This window comes from Oncorhynchus kisutch, linkage group LG9, assembly GCF_002021735.2.
Source record: "Oncorhynchus kisutch isolate 150728-3 linkage group LG9, Okis_V2, whole genome shotgun sequence".
In the NCBI taxonomy this organism is placed as follows: domain Eukaryota; kingdom Metazoa; phylum Chordata; class Actinopteri; order Salmoniformes; family Salmonidae; genus Oncorhynchus; species Oncorhynchus kisutch.
The window spans coordinates 21035450-21052566 of record NC_034182.2 but is presented as its reverse complement, the minus strand read 5'-3'; the positions used below and the strand labels follow the sequence as shown (position 1 = coordinate 21052566).

Below are 17117 nucleotides of genomic sequence, written 5' to 3'. Positions count from 1 at the left end.
GTTGGATCAGCCTGTAGTGTGGTTTTCCACTTTAATTTTGAGTGTGACTCCAAATCCAGACCTCCATGGGTTGATAAATTTGATTTCCATTGATATTTTTTGTGTGATTTTGTTGTCAGCACATTCAACTATGTAAAGAAAAAAGTATTTAATAAAAATATTTCATTCATTCAGATCTAGGATGTGTTATTTTAGTGTTCCCTTTATTTTTTTGAGCAGTGTATAATACACACACACAGTTGAAGTTGGAAGTTTAAATACACTTAGGTTTGAGTCATTAAAACTTGTTTATCAACCACTCTACAAAGTTCTTGTTAACAAACTATAGTTTTGACAAGTCGGTTAGGACATCTACTTTGTGCATGACACTAGTCATTTTTTCAACAATTGTTTCCAGGCAGATTATTTTACTAAATCACAATTCCAGTGGGTCAGAAGTGTACATACACTAAGTTGACTGTGCCTTTAAACAGCTTGGAAAATTCCCGAAAATGATGTCATGGCTTTATAAGCTTCTGAAAGGCTAATTGACATCGTTTGAGTCATTTGCAGGTGTACCTGTGGGTGTATTTCAAGGCCTACCTTCAAACAGTGCCTCTTTGCTTGACATCATGGGAAAATCAAAAGAAATCTGCCAAGACCTCAGAAAAAAACAATTGTAGACCTCCACAAGTCTGGTTCATCGTTGGGAGCAATTCCCAAATGCCTGAAGATACCACGTTCATCTGTACAAACAATAGTACGCAAGTATAAACACTATGGGACCACGCAGCCGTCATACCGCTCAGGAAGGAGATGCGTTCTGTCTCCTAGAGAGGAACTTACTCTGGTGCGAAAAGTGCAAATCAATCCCAGAACAACAGCAAAGGACCTTGTGAAGATGCTGGAGGAAACAAGTATCTATATCCACAGTAAAACGAGTCCTATATCAACATAACCTGAAAGGCAGCTCAGCAAGGAAGAAGCCACTGCTCTAAAACCACCATAAAAAAAAACAGACTACTGTTTGCAACTGTTCATGGGGACAAAGATCGTACTTTTTTGAGAAATGTCCTCTGGTCTGATGAAACAAAAATAAGTTGTGGCAAAATGGCCTAAGGACAACAAAGTCAAGGTATTGGAGTGGCCATCACAAAGCCCTGACCTCAATCCCATAGAAAATTTGTGGGCAGAACTGAAAAAGCATGTGCGAGCAAGGAGGCCTACAAACCTGACTCAGTTATGCCAGTTCTGTCAGGAGGAATGGGCCAAAATTCACCCAATTTATTTTGGGAAGCTTGTGGAAGGCTACCTGAAATATTTGACCCAAGTTAAACAATTTAATGGCAATACTACCAAATACTAATTGAGTGTATGTAAACTTCTGATCCACTGGGAATGTGATGAAAGAAATAAAAGCTCAAATAAATCATTTTCTCTACTATTATTCTGACATTTCACATTCTTAAAATAAAGTGGTGATCCCAACTGATCTAAGACGGGGAATTTTTACTAGGACTAAATGTCAGGAATTGTGAAAAACAGAGTATAAATATACTTAGCTAAGGTGTATGTAAACTTCCGACTTCAACTATATATATAGTTGTATATATTATATACACACACACATACACACACACACACACACACACAGTCGTGGCCAAAAGTTTAGAGAATGACACAAATATTAATTTTGTCAAATGTTACTATGGAATACTGAAGTATAATTACAAGCATTTCATAAGTGTCAAAGGCTTTTATTGATAATTACATGAAGTTGATGCAAAGAGTCAATATTTGCAGTGTTGACCCTTCTTTTTCAAGACCTCTGAAATCGGCCCTGGCATGCTGTCAATTAACTTCTGGGCCACATCCTGACTGATGTCAGCCCATTCTTGCATAATCAATGCTTGGAGTTTGTCAGAATTTGTGGGTTTTTGTTTTTCCACCCACCTCTTGAGGATTGACCACAAATTCTCAATGGGATTAAGGTCTGGGGAGTTTCCTGGCCATGGACCCAAAATATTGATGTTTTGTTCCCCGAGCCACTTAGTTATAATTTTGCCTTATGGCAAGGTGCTCCATCATGCTGGAAAAGGCATGGTTTGTCACCAAACTGTTCCTGGATGGTTGGGAGAAGTTGCTCTCGCAGGATGTGTTGGTACCATTCTTTATTATGGGGTGGCAGGGTAACCTAGTGGTTAGAGCGTTGGGCTAGTACCCGAAAGGTTGCAAGTTCAAATCCCTGAGTTGACACGGTGCAAATCTGTCATTCTGCCCCTGAACAAGGCCGTTATAACTCACTGTTCCTAGGCTGTCATTGAAAATAAGAATTTGTTCTTAACTGACTTGCCTAGTTAAATTAAATAAAAATCCATGGCTGTGTTCTTAGGCAAAATTGTGAGTGAGCCCACTCCCTTGGCTGGGAAGCAAACCCACACATGAATGGTCTCAGGATGCTTTACTGTTGGCATGACACAGGACTGATGGTAGCGCTCACCTTGTCTTCTCCGGACAAGCTTTTTTTCCGTATGCCCCAAACAATCGGAAAGGGAATCAGAGAAAAATGACGTTACCCCAGTCCTCAGCAGTCCAATCCCTGTACCTTTTGCAGAATATCAGTCTGTCCCTGATGTTTTTCCTGGAGATAAGTGGCTTCTTTGCTGCCTGTCTTGACACCAAGCCATCCTCCAAAAGTCTTTGCCTCACTGTGCGTGCAGATGCACTCACACCTGCCTGCTGCCATTCCTGAGCAAGCTCTGTACTGGTGGTCCCCCGATCCAGCAGCTGAATCAACTTTAGGAGACGGTCCTGGCACTTGCTGGACTTTCTTGGGCGCCCTGAAGCCTTCTTCACAACAATTGAACCGCTCTCCTTGAAGTTCTTGATGATCCGATAAATGGTTGATTTAGTTGCAATCTTACTGGCAGCAATATCCTTGCCTGTGAAGCCCTTTTTGTGCAAAGCAATGATGACGGCACGTGTTTGCTTGCGGGTAACCATGGTTGACAGAGGAAGAACAATGATTCAAAGCACCACCCTCCTTTTGGAGCTTCCAGTCTGTTATTCAAACTTAATCAGCATGACAGAGTGATCTCCAGCCTTGTCCTCGTCAACACTCACACCTGTGTTAACGAGAGAATCAGTGACATGATGTCAGCTGGTCCTTTTGTGGCAGGGCTGAAATGCAGTGGAAATGTTTTTGGGGGGATTCAGTTCATTTGCATGGCAAAGAGGGACTTTGAAATGAATTGCAATTCATCTGATCACTCTTCATAACATTCTGGAGTATATGCAAATGGCTATCATACAAACTGAGGCAGCAGACTTTGTGAAAATGTATATTTGTGTCATTCTCAAAACTTTTGGCCACGACTGTATATATGAGTAAGAGGAAAGACTATATAAAACGTACTGATTCTGCCTTGCAAATCCTGATAATTCACAACTAGGAAAGAGAATGAGCGAGAAAAAAGGTCTCAATCTGGCTTGAAGTAGCGCTCTACAGCAAACCCATCGTCACTCCTTCGAAACCTATAACCTCTCTTTACTAAGAACCAACTAACCCAAAAGACCTCGCAGTTCATTCAATTCAATAAATGACGACAGGCAGATGTCATTGTTTTGACTTTTGACATAGTTAGCATTTCACACACACACTTGCTCAACCCTGTGAGACTGAATTGGACTGAACCAAACACAATCTAACACAGTGACATTTCCCTTCAGTTCAAAATGATTTTGTTGTGGTAAGAAACCCTTGAGGGAGAGATTTTGGGTAGAGGGGGAGGACAAAGAACAGTGAAAGGAGTGAAAGGAAGAATTTGGATAGAGGGATGAGGACATGCGAGAGTGGAGGAGTGTGTCCAATTTTGATTTGGACAACTCATTCCCTGTCCTCCTTTACTCACTCATTAACTCTCGCTCTACCTTTCCCGGTCTCTCCTCTCGCTCTTGTCTCCGTCTCTCTCCTTCCTTCCCCCTCTCTCTCTAGTTTGCTTTCTAATAGTAGAGAACTTCCTGTGCTTTTGCAAAACAATCACTCATCTGTCCATCCTTCCCTCTCTCCTTCCCTTCCTCCCCCCCCTCCCTCCGGCCCTTCCTCTGTCTGACTGACTCGAGGAAACCCTGCCTTGCCCTCCCTCCTCTCTCTCTCTCTCTCAAATTTTCTCTGTGCCTTCTCCCCTCTCTCCATTTCTCTCTGTTCTTCTCCCCTTCAGTAATACCTAGTCAAGATAGAAAACTGGGAGAATGAGGGTAATAGAGAGATGGATGCAGTGAAACAGAGCAAGAAAACGGTGGTTTGAGCTAACGTCCCTGATCAGATTGTGGTGAAATATGACAGAAAGCAGAGTTAGATACACTGAATCAAATCACAATGTGTCTCTTCCTCTGTGATACCTGGCTCAGGCAGTGGGTTAAATGCAGGGGTTAGAACCGGTTCAGGGAACAGTACCGGAACCGTTTTTTTTTGTGTGTGTGTGTGTGGGGGGGGAGGGTTAGGAACAGAATCAGAACCGGGAACGAAAGTAATCTATACAGTTCCGGAATATATATATATCTTTTTTCTAGCATGCGAACCGGTTAATTACGTTATTTTACGTTCTGGGCATTTTTTTCCAGTCCCACAAAAAAACGCAACAAAGTGCCTATGCAAAGTCCTCACTCTGTCACTCAGAAACGTATTCCAGTGTCTGCCTACCAGCTGAAAATCTTTGCCAGTGTGTGTGCACGTGTTTGTAGGCTTTCTGCCCCTCCCCCTTCGAAGCATAGTCTACTATAGCTTACGGACGTTACAAGCGTGACTAAGAAATTAGGGAGAGAGATTTTTCATTAGAGAAGAATGGATTAACTTTTCAATGCAAGTTAAGGATATTATAGTTCTTTTATATTGGATTTATTAACAACAAAAAGGTGAGATGTGTTTTTTTTTACCCCCTTTTTCGGGATATCCAATTGCGATTAAATCTTGTCTCGTCGCTGCAATTCCCCAACGGGCTCGGGAGAGGCGAAACATTACCCGCCAAGCCGCGCTGCTTCTTAACATCCGCTCGCCTAAACCGGGAGCCATCGGCACCAACATGTCAGAGGAAACACTGTTCAACTGATGATTGGAGTCAGCTTGCAAGCGCCTGGCCCGCCACAAGGAGTCACTAGAGCGCAATGAGCCAAAGCCCCCCGGCCAAACCTTCACCTAACCCGGAAGATGCTGGGCCAATTGTGAGCCGCCCTATGGGACTCCCGATTCCGGCCGGCTGGGATTGAACCCTAGGCTGTATGGACACCTCAACACTGCGATGCAGTGCCTTAGACCGCTGCACCACTCGGGAGGCCCGTAGGATGTGCTTTTATTTAAATGCTGGTGCTGCTCTGCACACAGCACCTTGTTAGCTAGCTAGCTCTGGTCCAATGTTAAGCCAACTCTCTTTAGTTCAACGATATTCAACATTTCCTCTATAGAAGCCGCTCCTCTGTAGGTATAATTCTATGGGCCTAATTCAGACAACGCATAACAACAAAAACAGAATTTCTGGGGTTTAAAAAGGAACAGAAAGGAACCATATAAACCGTTACTGTTTTGGGGTTCAAACCGGTTCAGAACCGAATTTTGCTGGTCAGACGAGTGGAATGTTCTAGCCTCTGATTCAGCTCCTATGCCAGCCGTGAAGAGAGAGGGACAGAGAAAGACGGGGTGGGGAAGAGCAAAAGGGGGAGAGAGAGAGAGAGAGTGAGAGTGAGAGGAAGGGACAGAAAAAGAGAAGGAGAAATAAAGCAAAAGAAATGGAAAAAAAGGCAAAAGATACAAAGAGAGAGAAGGAAGTAGAGAATGAGAGAGGGCGGTATAAAAAGAGAAGGAGAGTGACGAGAGAGAGAGTTCTTGCTTAATCATTCTGCTCTCACACTTCCTCTTTCCTCTATTCTGCAAGCTCATTTCCTGTCATCACAGGGAAGATGTGAGCAACTGGGTTAACATAAATGTACACAGCCTACAATAACATCTTGCATACTCTTGCCTGCATCTATCTGATTTAAGGTGTAATCATTAGTACAAATAGTTGCAAATGAGAGTTTTCTATTGGACAAATTCAGGTATGTTTGTAACTGTTTTGTTTGCTTCCATTTAGAAAAGTTTTTCAACAAAATTGTCAGATTGAAAACACCCCTGATCCCCTGCACACACAGTTCACTGTCATAGCAGCCACATACAAACATCATGGTCACTTTGCTCGTTGTATATAAATCATTCTTGCATCTACGCACTCTCCTCTCAACATTTCCCTTTGCTTATGGACTTTCCCTTTGCAGTGCACAAAACAGCAGCCGTCTGTGACCAGGTGAAAAAAGAAATGTCCAGCCAAACCTTCAAACCATAAGCACTAGCCGCTACACACAGCCTACATCTTCGTCACCATATTAGCTGGCGTCATAGTCAACATAACTACTAGAACTAACGCATTAGTAAACCCTTTAGAGTAAAGTGGACAGCAAGTTGTTAAACCTGCCCGGAAGGCCCCGGTGGCAATACATTTATAAAACCAAAATCTTGACTTGGAAGAGTTCCAGTGTCGGATAGCCATAGCCAGCTAGCTAACATGGCATCCCTCTCTGTTTGAGTAGAATAAACTAGCTAGCTGCATTTGTTGGCTAAATAGGTGAAAGTGAAACAAATACAACAAAATATAGCCAGCTCTTGCTCTCTCTCTCTCTTGCGTCTCCTTCATTTTTTAAAGGAATGACATTTGTGCCTTTCTCTCTTTGAGTCAACTACTCACCACAATTTTATGCACTGTAGTGCTAGCAAGCTGTATTTTATGCTTTTCTCTGATCCTTTGATTGGGTGGACAACATGTCAGTTCATACTGCAAGAGCCCTGATAGATTGGAGGACATCCTCCGAAAGTCATCATAATTACTGTGTAAGTCTATGGAAGGGGTAAGAACCACGAGCCTCCGAGGTTTTGTAAAGAAGTCGATGTACCCAGAGGAGGACGGAAACTAGCTGTTCTCTGGCTACACCATGGTGCTACCCAACAGAGTGCTGTTGAAGCTACTGTATACATTCTTTGCAAAAAAGTGTTTCAATAAATTGCTTGGTGAAGTGAATATATTTAGTATAGTTTTATCTAAAAATGATTACTTTTTCTGTTTCACTATCAACATTTTTCCAAAATTCACTGAGGATGGTCCTCCCTTTCCTCCTCTGAGGAGCCTCCACTGAGATATACAGTACCAGTCAAAAGTTTGGACACACCTTCTCATTTAAGGGTTTTTGTTTATATTTTCTATTTTCTACATTGTAGAATAATAGTTAAGACATCAAAACTATGAAATAACACATGTAGCAACCAAAAGTGTTAAACAAATCCACATTTATTTTATATTATTCAAAGTAGCCACCCTTTGACATGAGGGCAGCTTTGCACACTCTTGGCATTCTCTCAACCAGCTTCATGAGGTAGTCACCTGGAATGCTTTTCCAGGAGTCTTTTCCAATGCTTTTCCAACAAAGTTCCCACATATTCTGAGCACTTGTTGGCTGCTTTTCCTTCACTCTGCGGTCCAACTCATCTCAAACCATCTCAATTGGGTTGACATCAAGTGATTGTGGAGGCCAGGTCATCTGATGCAGCACTCCATCACTCTCCTTCTTGGTCAAATAGCCCTTACACAGCCTGGAGCTGTGTTGGGTCATTGTCCTGTTGAAAAACTAATGATAGTCCCACTAAGCCCAAACCAGACGGGATGGAGTATCGCTGCAGAATGCTGTGGTAGGCATGCTGGTTCAGTGTGCTTTGAAATAAATGTTTAAAAAAATAAAAAGGTGCTGACATGTTGCACCCTCGACAACCACTGTGATTATTAGTATTTGACCCTGCTGGTCATCTATGAACATTTGAACATCTTGGCCATGTTCTGTTATAATCTCCACCTGGCACAGCCAGAAGAGGACTGGCCACCCCTCATAGCCTGGTTTCTTCCTAGGTTCTGTCTTTCTAGGGAGTTTTTCCTAGCCACCGTGCTTCTACACCTACATTGCTTGCTGTTTGGGGTTTTAGGCTGGGTTTCTGTACAGCACTTTGAGATATCAGCTGATGAAAGAAGGGATTTATAAATAAATTTGATTTGAAAAATCACCTACATTGTCACCAGCAAAGCACCCACGCCATCACACCTCCTCCTCCATGCTTCACGGTGGGAACCACACACGTGGAGATCATTCGTTCACCTACTCTGCGTCTCACAAAGACACGGCAGTTGGAACCAAAAACCTCCAATTTGGACTCAACAGAACAAAGGACAGATTCCAAGGGTCTAAAGTCCATTGCTAGTGTTTCTTGGCCCAAGCAAGTCTCTTCTTATTATTATCCTTTAGTAGTGTTTTTTTTTACAGAAATTCGACCGTGAAGGCCTGATTCACGCAGTCTCCTCTGAACAGTTGATGTTGAGATGTGTCTGTTACTCGAACTCTGTGAAGCATTTATTTGGGCAGAAATTTCTGAGGCTGGTAACTCTAATGAACTTATCCTCTGCAGCAGAGGTAACTCTGGGTCTTCCTTTCCTGTGGTGGTCCTCATGAGAGCCAGTTTCATCATAGCGCTTGATGGTTGTCACGATTGCACTTGAAGAAACTTTCAAAGTTTTTGAAATGTTCCGGATTGACTGACCTTCATCTCTTAAAGTAATGATGGACTGTCGTTTCTCATTGCTTGTTTGAGCTGTTCTTACCATAACATGGACTTGGTCTTTTACCAAATAAGGCTATCTTTTGTATACCAACCCTACCTTCAAAGCATAACTGATTGGCTCAAACGCATTGAGGAAAGAAATTCCACAAATAAGCTTTTAACATAATGCTTCTTTGGTTGCTACATGATTCCATATGTGTTATTTAATAGTTTGATGACTTCACTATTATTCTACAATGTAGAAAAAAGTTAAAATAAAGAAAAACCCTTGAATGAGTAGGTGTGTCCAAACTTTTGACTGGTACTGTATATACACTGAACAAAATTATAAACGCAACATGCAAGAATTTCAAAGAGTTACAGTTCATGCAGGGAAACTGAAATTCATCGGGCCCTAATCTATGGAATTCACATGACTGGGCTGGGGGATCAGGCCGAGCCAATCAGAAATAGTTTTTCCTGACAAAAGGGCTTCGTTATAAACAGAAATACTCCTCAGCACCCCCCACACCTCCACTCAGACAATCCCACAGGTGGAGAAGCCGGAGGTGGAGGTCCTGGGCTGGTGTGGTTACACATGGTCTGCCTTTGTGAGGCCGTTTGCCAAATTCTCTAAAACGACATTGGAGGCAGCTTATGGTAGATAAATTAGCATAAAATTCTCTGTCTACAGCTCTGGTGGACATTCCTGCTGTCAGCATGCCAATTGCACACTTCCTCAAAACTTGAGACATCTGTGGCATTGTGTTGTGTGACAAAACTGCACATTTTATTGTCCCCAGCACAAGGTGCACCTGTGAATGGATTGTTTTGGCAAAGGTGAAATGCTCACAACAATGCAATCTCCATAGACAAACATTGGCAGTAGAATGCCTTACTGAAGAGCTCAGTGACTTTTATAGGATGCCACCTTTCCAACAAGTCAGTTTGTCAAATTTATGCCCTGCTAGAGCGGTCCCGGTCAACTGTAAGTGCTGTTATTGTGAAGTGGAAACGTCTAGGAGAAACAGCAGCTCAGCCACAAAGTCGTAGGCCACACAAGCTCACAGAACGGGACCACTGATTGCTGAAGCACGTAGCACGAAAAATTTACTGTCCTCGGTTGCAACACTCCCCAAACTGACTCTGTAAGCAACATTAGCACAATAACTATTTGGCGGGAGCTTCATGTAATGGGTTTCCATGGCCGAGCAGTCGAACACAAGCCTAAGATCACCATGTGCAATTCCATGCTTCGGCTGGAGTGGTGTAAAGCTCGTCGCCATTGGACTCTGGAGCAGTGGCAACGCATTCTCTGGAGCACTGAATCACGCTTCACCATCTGGCAGTCCGACGGACGAATCTGGGTTTGGTAGATGCCATGAGAACGCTACCTGCCCCAATCCATCATGCCAACTATAAAGTTTGGTGGAGGAGGAATAATGGTTCAGGCTAAGCCCCTTGTTCCAATGAAGGGAAATGTTAATGCTACAGCATACAATGAAATTCTAGAAGATTCTCTGCTTCCAACTTTGTGGCAACAGGTTGGGGAAGGCCCTCTTCTGTTTCAGCATGACAATCCCCCCTGTGCACAAAGTACACAAAGCCCAGCCAGAGCCCGGACTTGAACCCGACATAACATCTTTGGAGAGACAGAAAATACCTGTGGAGCAACACCACCAATCCAACCTGACAGAGCTTGAGAGGATCTGAAGAGAAGAAATGGGACAAACTCCCCAAATACAGGTGTGCCAAGCTTGTAGCGTCACACCCAAGAAGACTCAATGCTGAGATCGCTGCCAAAGGCGCTTCAACAAAGTACTGAGTAAAGGTTCTGAATACTTATGTAAAAATGTGTTATTTGCTAAAATGTCTAAAAACCTGTTTTTGCTTTGTCATTATAGGGTATTGTGTGTAGATTGATGAGGAAAATGTTTTCTTTGGGACAAAGGGGTCAGTATTGAGTAGCTTGGATAAAAAGGTGCCCAGAGTAAACTGCCTGCTACTCAGGCCCAAAAGCTAGAATTTGCATATAATTAGTGGATTTGGATAGAAAACACTCTGAAGTTTCTAAAACTGTTTGAATGATGTCTGTGAGTATAACAGAACTCATATGGCAGGCAAAAACCTGAGAAAAAATCCAACCAGGAAGTGGGGAATCTGAGGTTTGTAGTTTTTCAAGTCATTGCCTATCAAATATACAGTGACTATGGGGTCATATGGCACTTCCTAAGGCTTCCACTAGATGTTAAAAGTATTTAGAACCTTGTTTGAGGCTTCTACTGTGAAGGGGGAGAGGTCTGACAGAGTGACCATGAGCTGATCACGCGCGCCCCCGTGAGAGTTAGCTGCGTTCCATTGCATTTCTAAAGACAAAGGAATTCTCCGGTTGGAACATTATTGAAGATTTATGTTAAAAACATCCTAAAGATTGATTCTATACATCGTTGACATGTTTCTATGAACTGTAATAGAGGTCGACCGATCGGAATGGCCAATTAAATAGGGCCGATTTCAAGTTTTCATAACAATCGGGCGCCGATTTAAAAAAGAAGACGTTTTTTATACCTTTATTTAACTAGGCAAGTCAGTTAAGAACACATTCTTATTTTCAATGGCGGCCTAGGAACGGTGGGTTAACTGCCTCGTTCAGGGGCAGAACAACAGATTTTCACCTTGTCAGCTCGGGGGATACAATCTTGCAACCTTACAGTTAACTAGTCCAACGCAATAACGACCTGCCTCTCTCTCGTTGCACTCCACAAGGAGACTGCCTGGAGACTGCCTGTTACGCGAATGCAGTAAGCCAAGGTAAGTTGCTAGCTAGCATTAAACTTATCTTGTAAAAAACAATCAATCATAATCACTAGTTAACTACACATGGTTGATGATATTACTAGATATTATCTAGCGTGTCCTGCGTTGCATATAATCTGACTGAGCATACAAGCATACAAGTATCTGACTGAGCGATGGTAGGCAGAAGCAGGCGCGTAAACATTCATTCAAACAGCACTTTCCTGCTGTTAAAAGGAACCACCAGCTTTCATATGTTCTCATGTTCTGAGCAAGGAATTGAAACGTTAGCTTTCTTACATAGCACATATTGCACTTTTACTTTCTTCTCCATCACTTTGTATTTACATTATTTAAACCAAATTGAACATGTTTCATTATTTACTTGAGGCTAAATTGATTTTATTGATGTATAATATGAAGTTAAAATACGTGTTCATTCAGTATTGTTGTAATTGTCATTATTACAACCCCCAAAAATGTTTAATTGTCCGATTTATCGGTATCATTTTGTTGGTCCTGCAATAATCGGTATCGGCGTTGAAAAATCATAATCGGTCAACTGTAATAGAATTTTTTTGACATTTCGTCTGAACAAGTGATCTCGCATTATGCATTTGGATTACTGGGCTAAACGCGCGAACAAAAAGGAGGTATTTGGACATAAACGATGGACTTTATCGAACAAAACAAACATTTATTGTGGAACTGGGATTCCTGGAAGTGCATTCCGATCAAGATCATCAAAGGTAAGTGAATATTTATAACGCTATTTCTGACACCTCTCCTTCTTTGGAAAATGGCTGGATGTTTTTCTGTGACTAGCGCTGACCTAACATAATCGCAAGGTGTGCTTTCGCCGTAAAGCGTTTTGAAATCTGACACAGCAGTTTCATTAAGGAGAAGTTTATCTATATTTCCATGCATAACACTTTAATCAATGTTTATGATGAGTATTTCTGTAATTTGATGTGGCTCTCTGCACTTTCACCGGATGATCATAACACACCAATTTCAAATGAGGGTTTTGGACATAAAGATTAACTTTATCGAACAAAACACAATTTTTGTGTAACATGAAGTCCTGTGAGTGCCATCTGATGAAGATCATCAAATGTTAGTGATCAATTTAATCGCTATTTCTGATTTTTGTGAGCCCTCTCCTTGGAAAATGGCTGTACGGTTTTCTGAGACTAGGCGCTGACCTAACATAATCGTTTGGTGTGCTCTATTTGAAATTGGACATTGTGGCTGGATTTACAAGAAGTTTATCTTTAAAATGGTGTAAAATACTTGTATGTTTGAGGCATTTTAATTATGGCATTTCTGTTGTTTTGAATTTGGCGCCCTGAAATTTCACTGGCTGTTGGTGGAGGTGGACGCTACCGTCCCACATATCCCAGAGAAGTTCATTCATTTTAGAATAAGGCTGTAACGTACCAACATTTGGAAAAGGGGAAGGTGTCTGAATACCTTCCGAATGCAATAATTTGTTTCAGGACAATTTGTGTAATAGCGCTTGGTAACTGTAGGAAGCCTTACTTGGCCCCAGTCTTACTTAGAAAGAACATGAGCTTCTACCAGTATTCTTTGATTCATTAAGTAGCTGTTGGTATCGTCTTGCTAGGTCAGTTGCATTTAACTGGTGTCTTTTACCTAGTAGCCTACGTTATCATTGCTGCTTGAACTAAAATGGAGACACAGAGCAAGAGATATAGATAGAAGGAAGTAGAGAACGAGAGAGGTGATAAAAAGAAAAGGAGAGGAGAGAGACAGAGTTCGTGATGAATCATTCTGTTCTCACACTTACTCTTTCCTCTATTCATCAAAGAGAAGACGTGAGCAACTGGATTCACAGAAATGTACACATACCTGTATATACAGCATATATACCCACACGCGCACACAAAACGGGTACGTGCACACACACAAACACACACACACAGTGTTTCATTGCTGCAGGTGTAAGAGTCAAAGCCACACTAAACTGAGGACCAAGTAAACAAGAGAGAGAGAGAGACAGAGACAGAGAGAGAGAACGAAAAAGAGAAAGAGAGGAGAGAGAGAACGAGAGAGAGAAAAGAGAGAAAGAGAGAAAGAGAGAAGAGGAGAGAGAGAGAGAGAGAGAGAGAGAGAAGAGGAGAGAGAGAGAGAGAGAACGAACAACAACTCATAGCCCATTATTATGATTATAACATCTATCATTCATACTTCCCTTATAAAATAATCGGAGCTCAGGTGTGCATATACTGGTCCCGGTGAGCATTTGACACAGACACACACCTGCGAGTCATCCGATTACCCAGGAGTCATTAAGGAAAGAGCAATAATAAAATAATGAAATGTAGGTTGTGTGTGCGCCTGCGTTCATGTGTTCTCGAAGCCGACCCACCTACCAAGAAATTTCATCAGCATATTACACTTGCATCACCCATCGAAAACTAAACTCCACAGTAATCCATTACAACACCTTGGCGACGTACCAAATGGCACCCTACACCCTCTGGTCAAAAGTAGAGGACTACGAAGGGAATAGGGTGCCATTTGGGACGCAGACCCTTGACCCCTTAGATACACTAAATCAATCAATCCTCATAGATGAATTATCATGACACAATTATTAATAGAAACACTCACAGGGACACACTAAATACGCATTAAACACACTTGGCACTGTTCTAACGTCAATCGACTTTTCATATCTACTATTAGAACACCTCAAAGCGTCACTGAAGCACTCAACCAATCAAACCTGTCATTTATTGATGAAGTATCGTTACAGAAACATGAACGGTTTAAAGTTGGACCGTTCTAGAAACACTCATGGAAACACTAAATATGAACTGCTCTACTCGGACACATGAGACATGGCAGGTCAATAGCTGTCGCACAAAAACCTTGGAGGACAGGCAGAACAGTGCACAGGCAGCCGGATGGGCGGACTGACAGCGGATCGGACAGACAGACAGACAGACAGGAGACAGACTGGACTAGCTTATACTGTGTAACAGCACACCAATGGAGGCTGCTGAGGGGAGAACGGCTCATAATAATGGTCGGGAACGGAGCAAATGGAATGGCATCAAACACCTGGAAACCATGGAAACCATGGAAACCATGCGTTTGATACCATTCCACTGATTCGGCACCAGTCACCCCAATTGGGGGGCCACCAACCTCCTGTGCAGTACACACACAGAGAGACACGAATACATACAGTATAGCAATGTAAACAGACACGTATGTGCACACACACGCATGCACAAGACTATATACTCAGACAGTATGCTACACAGAGAGAACACACACACACACAAACCGACAGTGTGTGTTAGAGATTACAGTAGCGGGGGCAGGCAGCTCGTGAACTTGTTGGTGAGCTGAAAATGCAGCCAGCCTGCGTCAGAGAGGACAGCGTAGGGCTCTAGCATTCGTAATGTTTCCCTGTGTGTGTGTGTGTGTGTGTGTGTGTGTGTGTGTGTGTGTGTGTGTGTGTGTGTTGTTACTGGCACTAAATGCTAAAAGCCTTGTCTAAGCAAAGGGATGGTGTGGTAAAACACACACACGCGTGCGCACATACACACACACACACACACGCGCGGTGTGGGAGAGGTCATACTCACTTCCACACACACACCTTTTATAAACACGCTTGTACCAGTGCACAAAGGGACAGATGTATCTAGATACAGTACATACACACACACACACACACACACACACACACACACACACACACACGTGTAGGATTTGGGAATTTCACATGACATGAAGCCTTGTGCTATTTTTCCCCCCACGCAAGGCGCGGGAGAGAAGGCGAGAGAGAGAGAACAATAGAGACTCAATCGCTCTCCTCCTCTCTCGGCACACATTTACACCAACTACAATAACCACAATGCACTGGCAACAATGGGCCAGTTAAAGGGATTAGAGCGGTGGAACGAGGCAGGAGGGAGGGGAGGAGAGGAGAAAAGAACAAAAGACGGGAAGAGAGAAAGAGAGGGAAGACAAAGCGGACAGTAGCTCGAGTTTAGAAGGAACAAAATACAGATAGCAGCCTTTCTGCACAGGCACAATGATGTGACCAGCAAAACACAACACAACTAAAGCATATGGATTCATACCAGGCTACGGTGACAGATAGACACTTTTCCCATGGCACGGTAGAAGTCACCTACTAATCTGTAATGAAACCTGCGCTTGTTTTATATTCTTACATTGTTATGAAGCTCCTACCGCAAAGCTTAAGACTCCTTTTTCAACAGTATTGACCATTTTGAATACTCGTGGTCCAATACTCAAGATCTCACGCCCATCGTTACTCTGAATGCACATGACATTTTTGTTGTTGTTGTTGCAAGTCTGTTCATTTCTTGTTCGTGACAAGCAGGCCACACCAAAACGAACTCAGCATTATAAACATAGCTATGTAGCTACACTGCACACAGGTTATGAACTCCAGATCGTGTACACGTTAGCTAGCTGGTGGTTTCGCCTACTCGGAAAAGCGATGTCGTCAGATATTTGCCTATTTCATTTTTTTTGTCGTCCAATTTTTTTTTACAAAAACTCGTTTATAGCAACAAACACACATTGATAACAACAAACAATGGCCTTACTGTTCTAAAATTCCATCGTCCTCCATCCTTACGCATGGATTTCACCAGAGAGCAAAACGCAAACAGATACACGCGGGTGCAGAATGATAAACGCACACACACACACACAGACATACACTTTCAGTAAAGTAAGCTGAATACAACTTTGAGACACAGGTGAACAAGAGGCCAATGCTGGGCTTTATTCAAAACTCTCTCACACACACACACACACACACACACAGACACACACGAAAACATAACACACACACTTTATCATAGTGAGTCAATATTGGAGCTACGGGATTTGAATAGGGCGAGACTAGCTACCAGTGCACCTGTGTTCAACTCATCAATCATTCAACGAACGAACACACACACACAAACACACACACACACACACAGTGTTAATGTGTTTCGCTGTCAGTCAGTCAATCGTGAATATAGGATATGTACACAGTCAAATCAGGATCTGCACTGGCAGGACGGAGAGACGAAGAAGGAAAGTAGATGGGGAGAGGAGCGAGACAGAACATGCAAATGTTAGTAGGGAAACTAAACAGAGCAGGACGAGAGAGAGATAGGGCGATAGAAGGAGCGAGAGAGAAAGGGAGAGATAGGAGCGAAAGAGAGGGAAAGATAGATGGAAGGAGCGAAAGAGAGGGAAAGAGAGATGGAGGGAGCGAGAGCGAGAGTGAGAGAGGAAGCGAGAGAGAGAGAGGGGAAGAGAGAGAGGGGGAGAGAGAGAGAGGGAGAGAGAGGAAGCGAGAGAGAGACAGAGAGAGAGAGAGAGAGAGAGAGAGAGAGAGAGGGGAAGCGAGAGAGAGAGAGAGAGGGGGAGAGAGAGAGAGGGGGAGAGAGAGAGGGGGAGAGAGAGAGGGAGAGAGAGGAAGCGAGAGAGAGAGAGACAGAGAGAGAGAGAGAGAGAGAGAGAGAGAGAGGGGAAGCGAGAGAGAGAGAGAGAGAGAGAGAGAGGAAGCGAGAGAGAGAGAGAGCTGTTTTATTGGAGTATCAGTTAGAGAGTATTGTAGTGTGTGTGTGTGGTGGTGGTGTTGGGGGGGGGGGGGGGGATTGGAAGA

General features: G+C 42.9%; 1 protein-coding gene across 2 annotated transcripts in view; it reads right to left on the bottom strand.

Moving 5' to 3' along the window:
• arrb2b (arrestin, beta 2b) overlaps positions 1–17117 on the bottom strand; it is a 61635-nt gene that overhangs the window by 29660 nt on the left and 14858 nt on the right. Inside the window, exon 1 of one of the 2 annotated variants that reach the window (XM_031832097.1) lies at positions 16060–16123. The exons of the other annotated variant lie outside the window; for it this stretch is intronic. Within the exon in view, the coding sequence (XP_031687957.1) occupies positions 16060–16085 (26 nt within the window). The 5' untranslated portion in view covers positions 16086–16123. Of the gene's footprint in view, positions 1–16059; positions 16124–17117 lie in introns of those variants that run through there. 2 annotated transcript variants of the gene reach the window in all.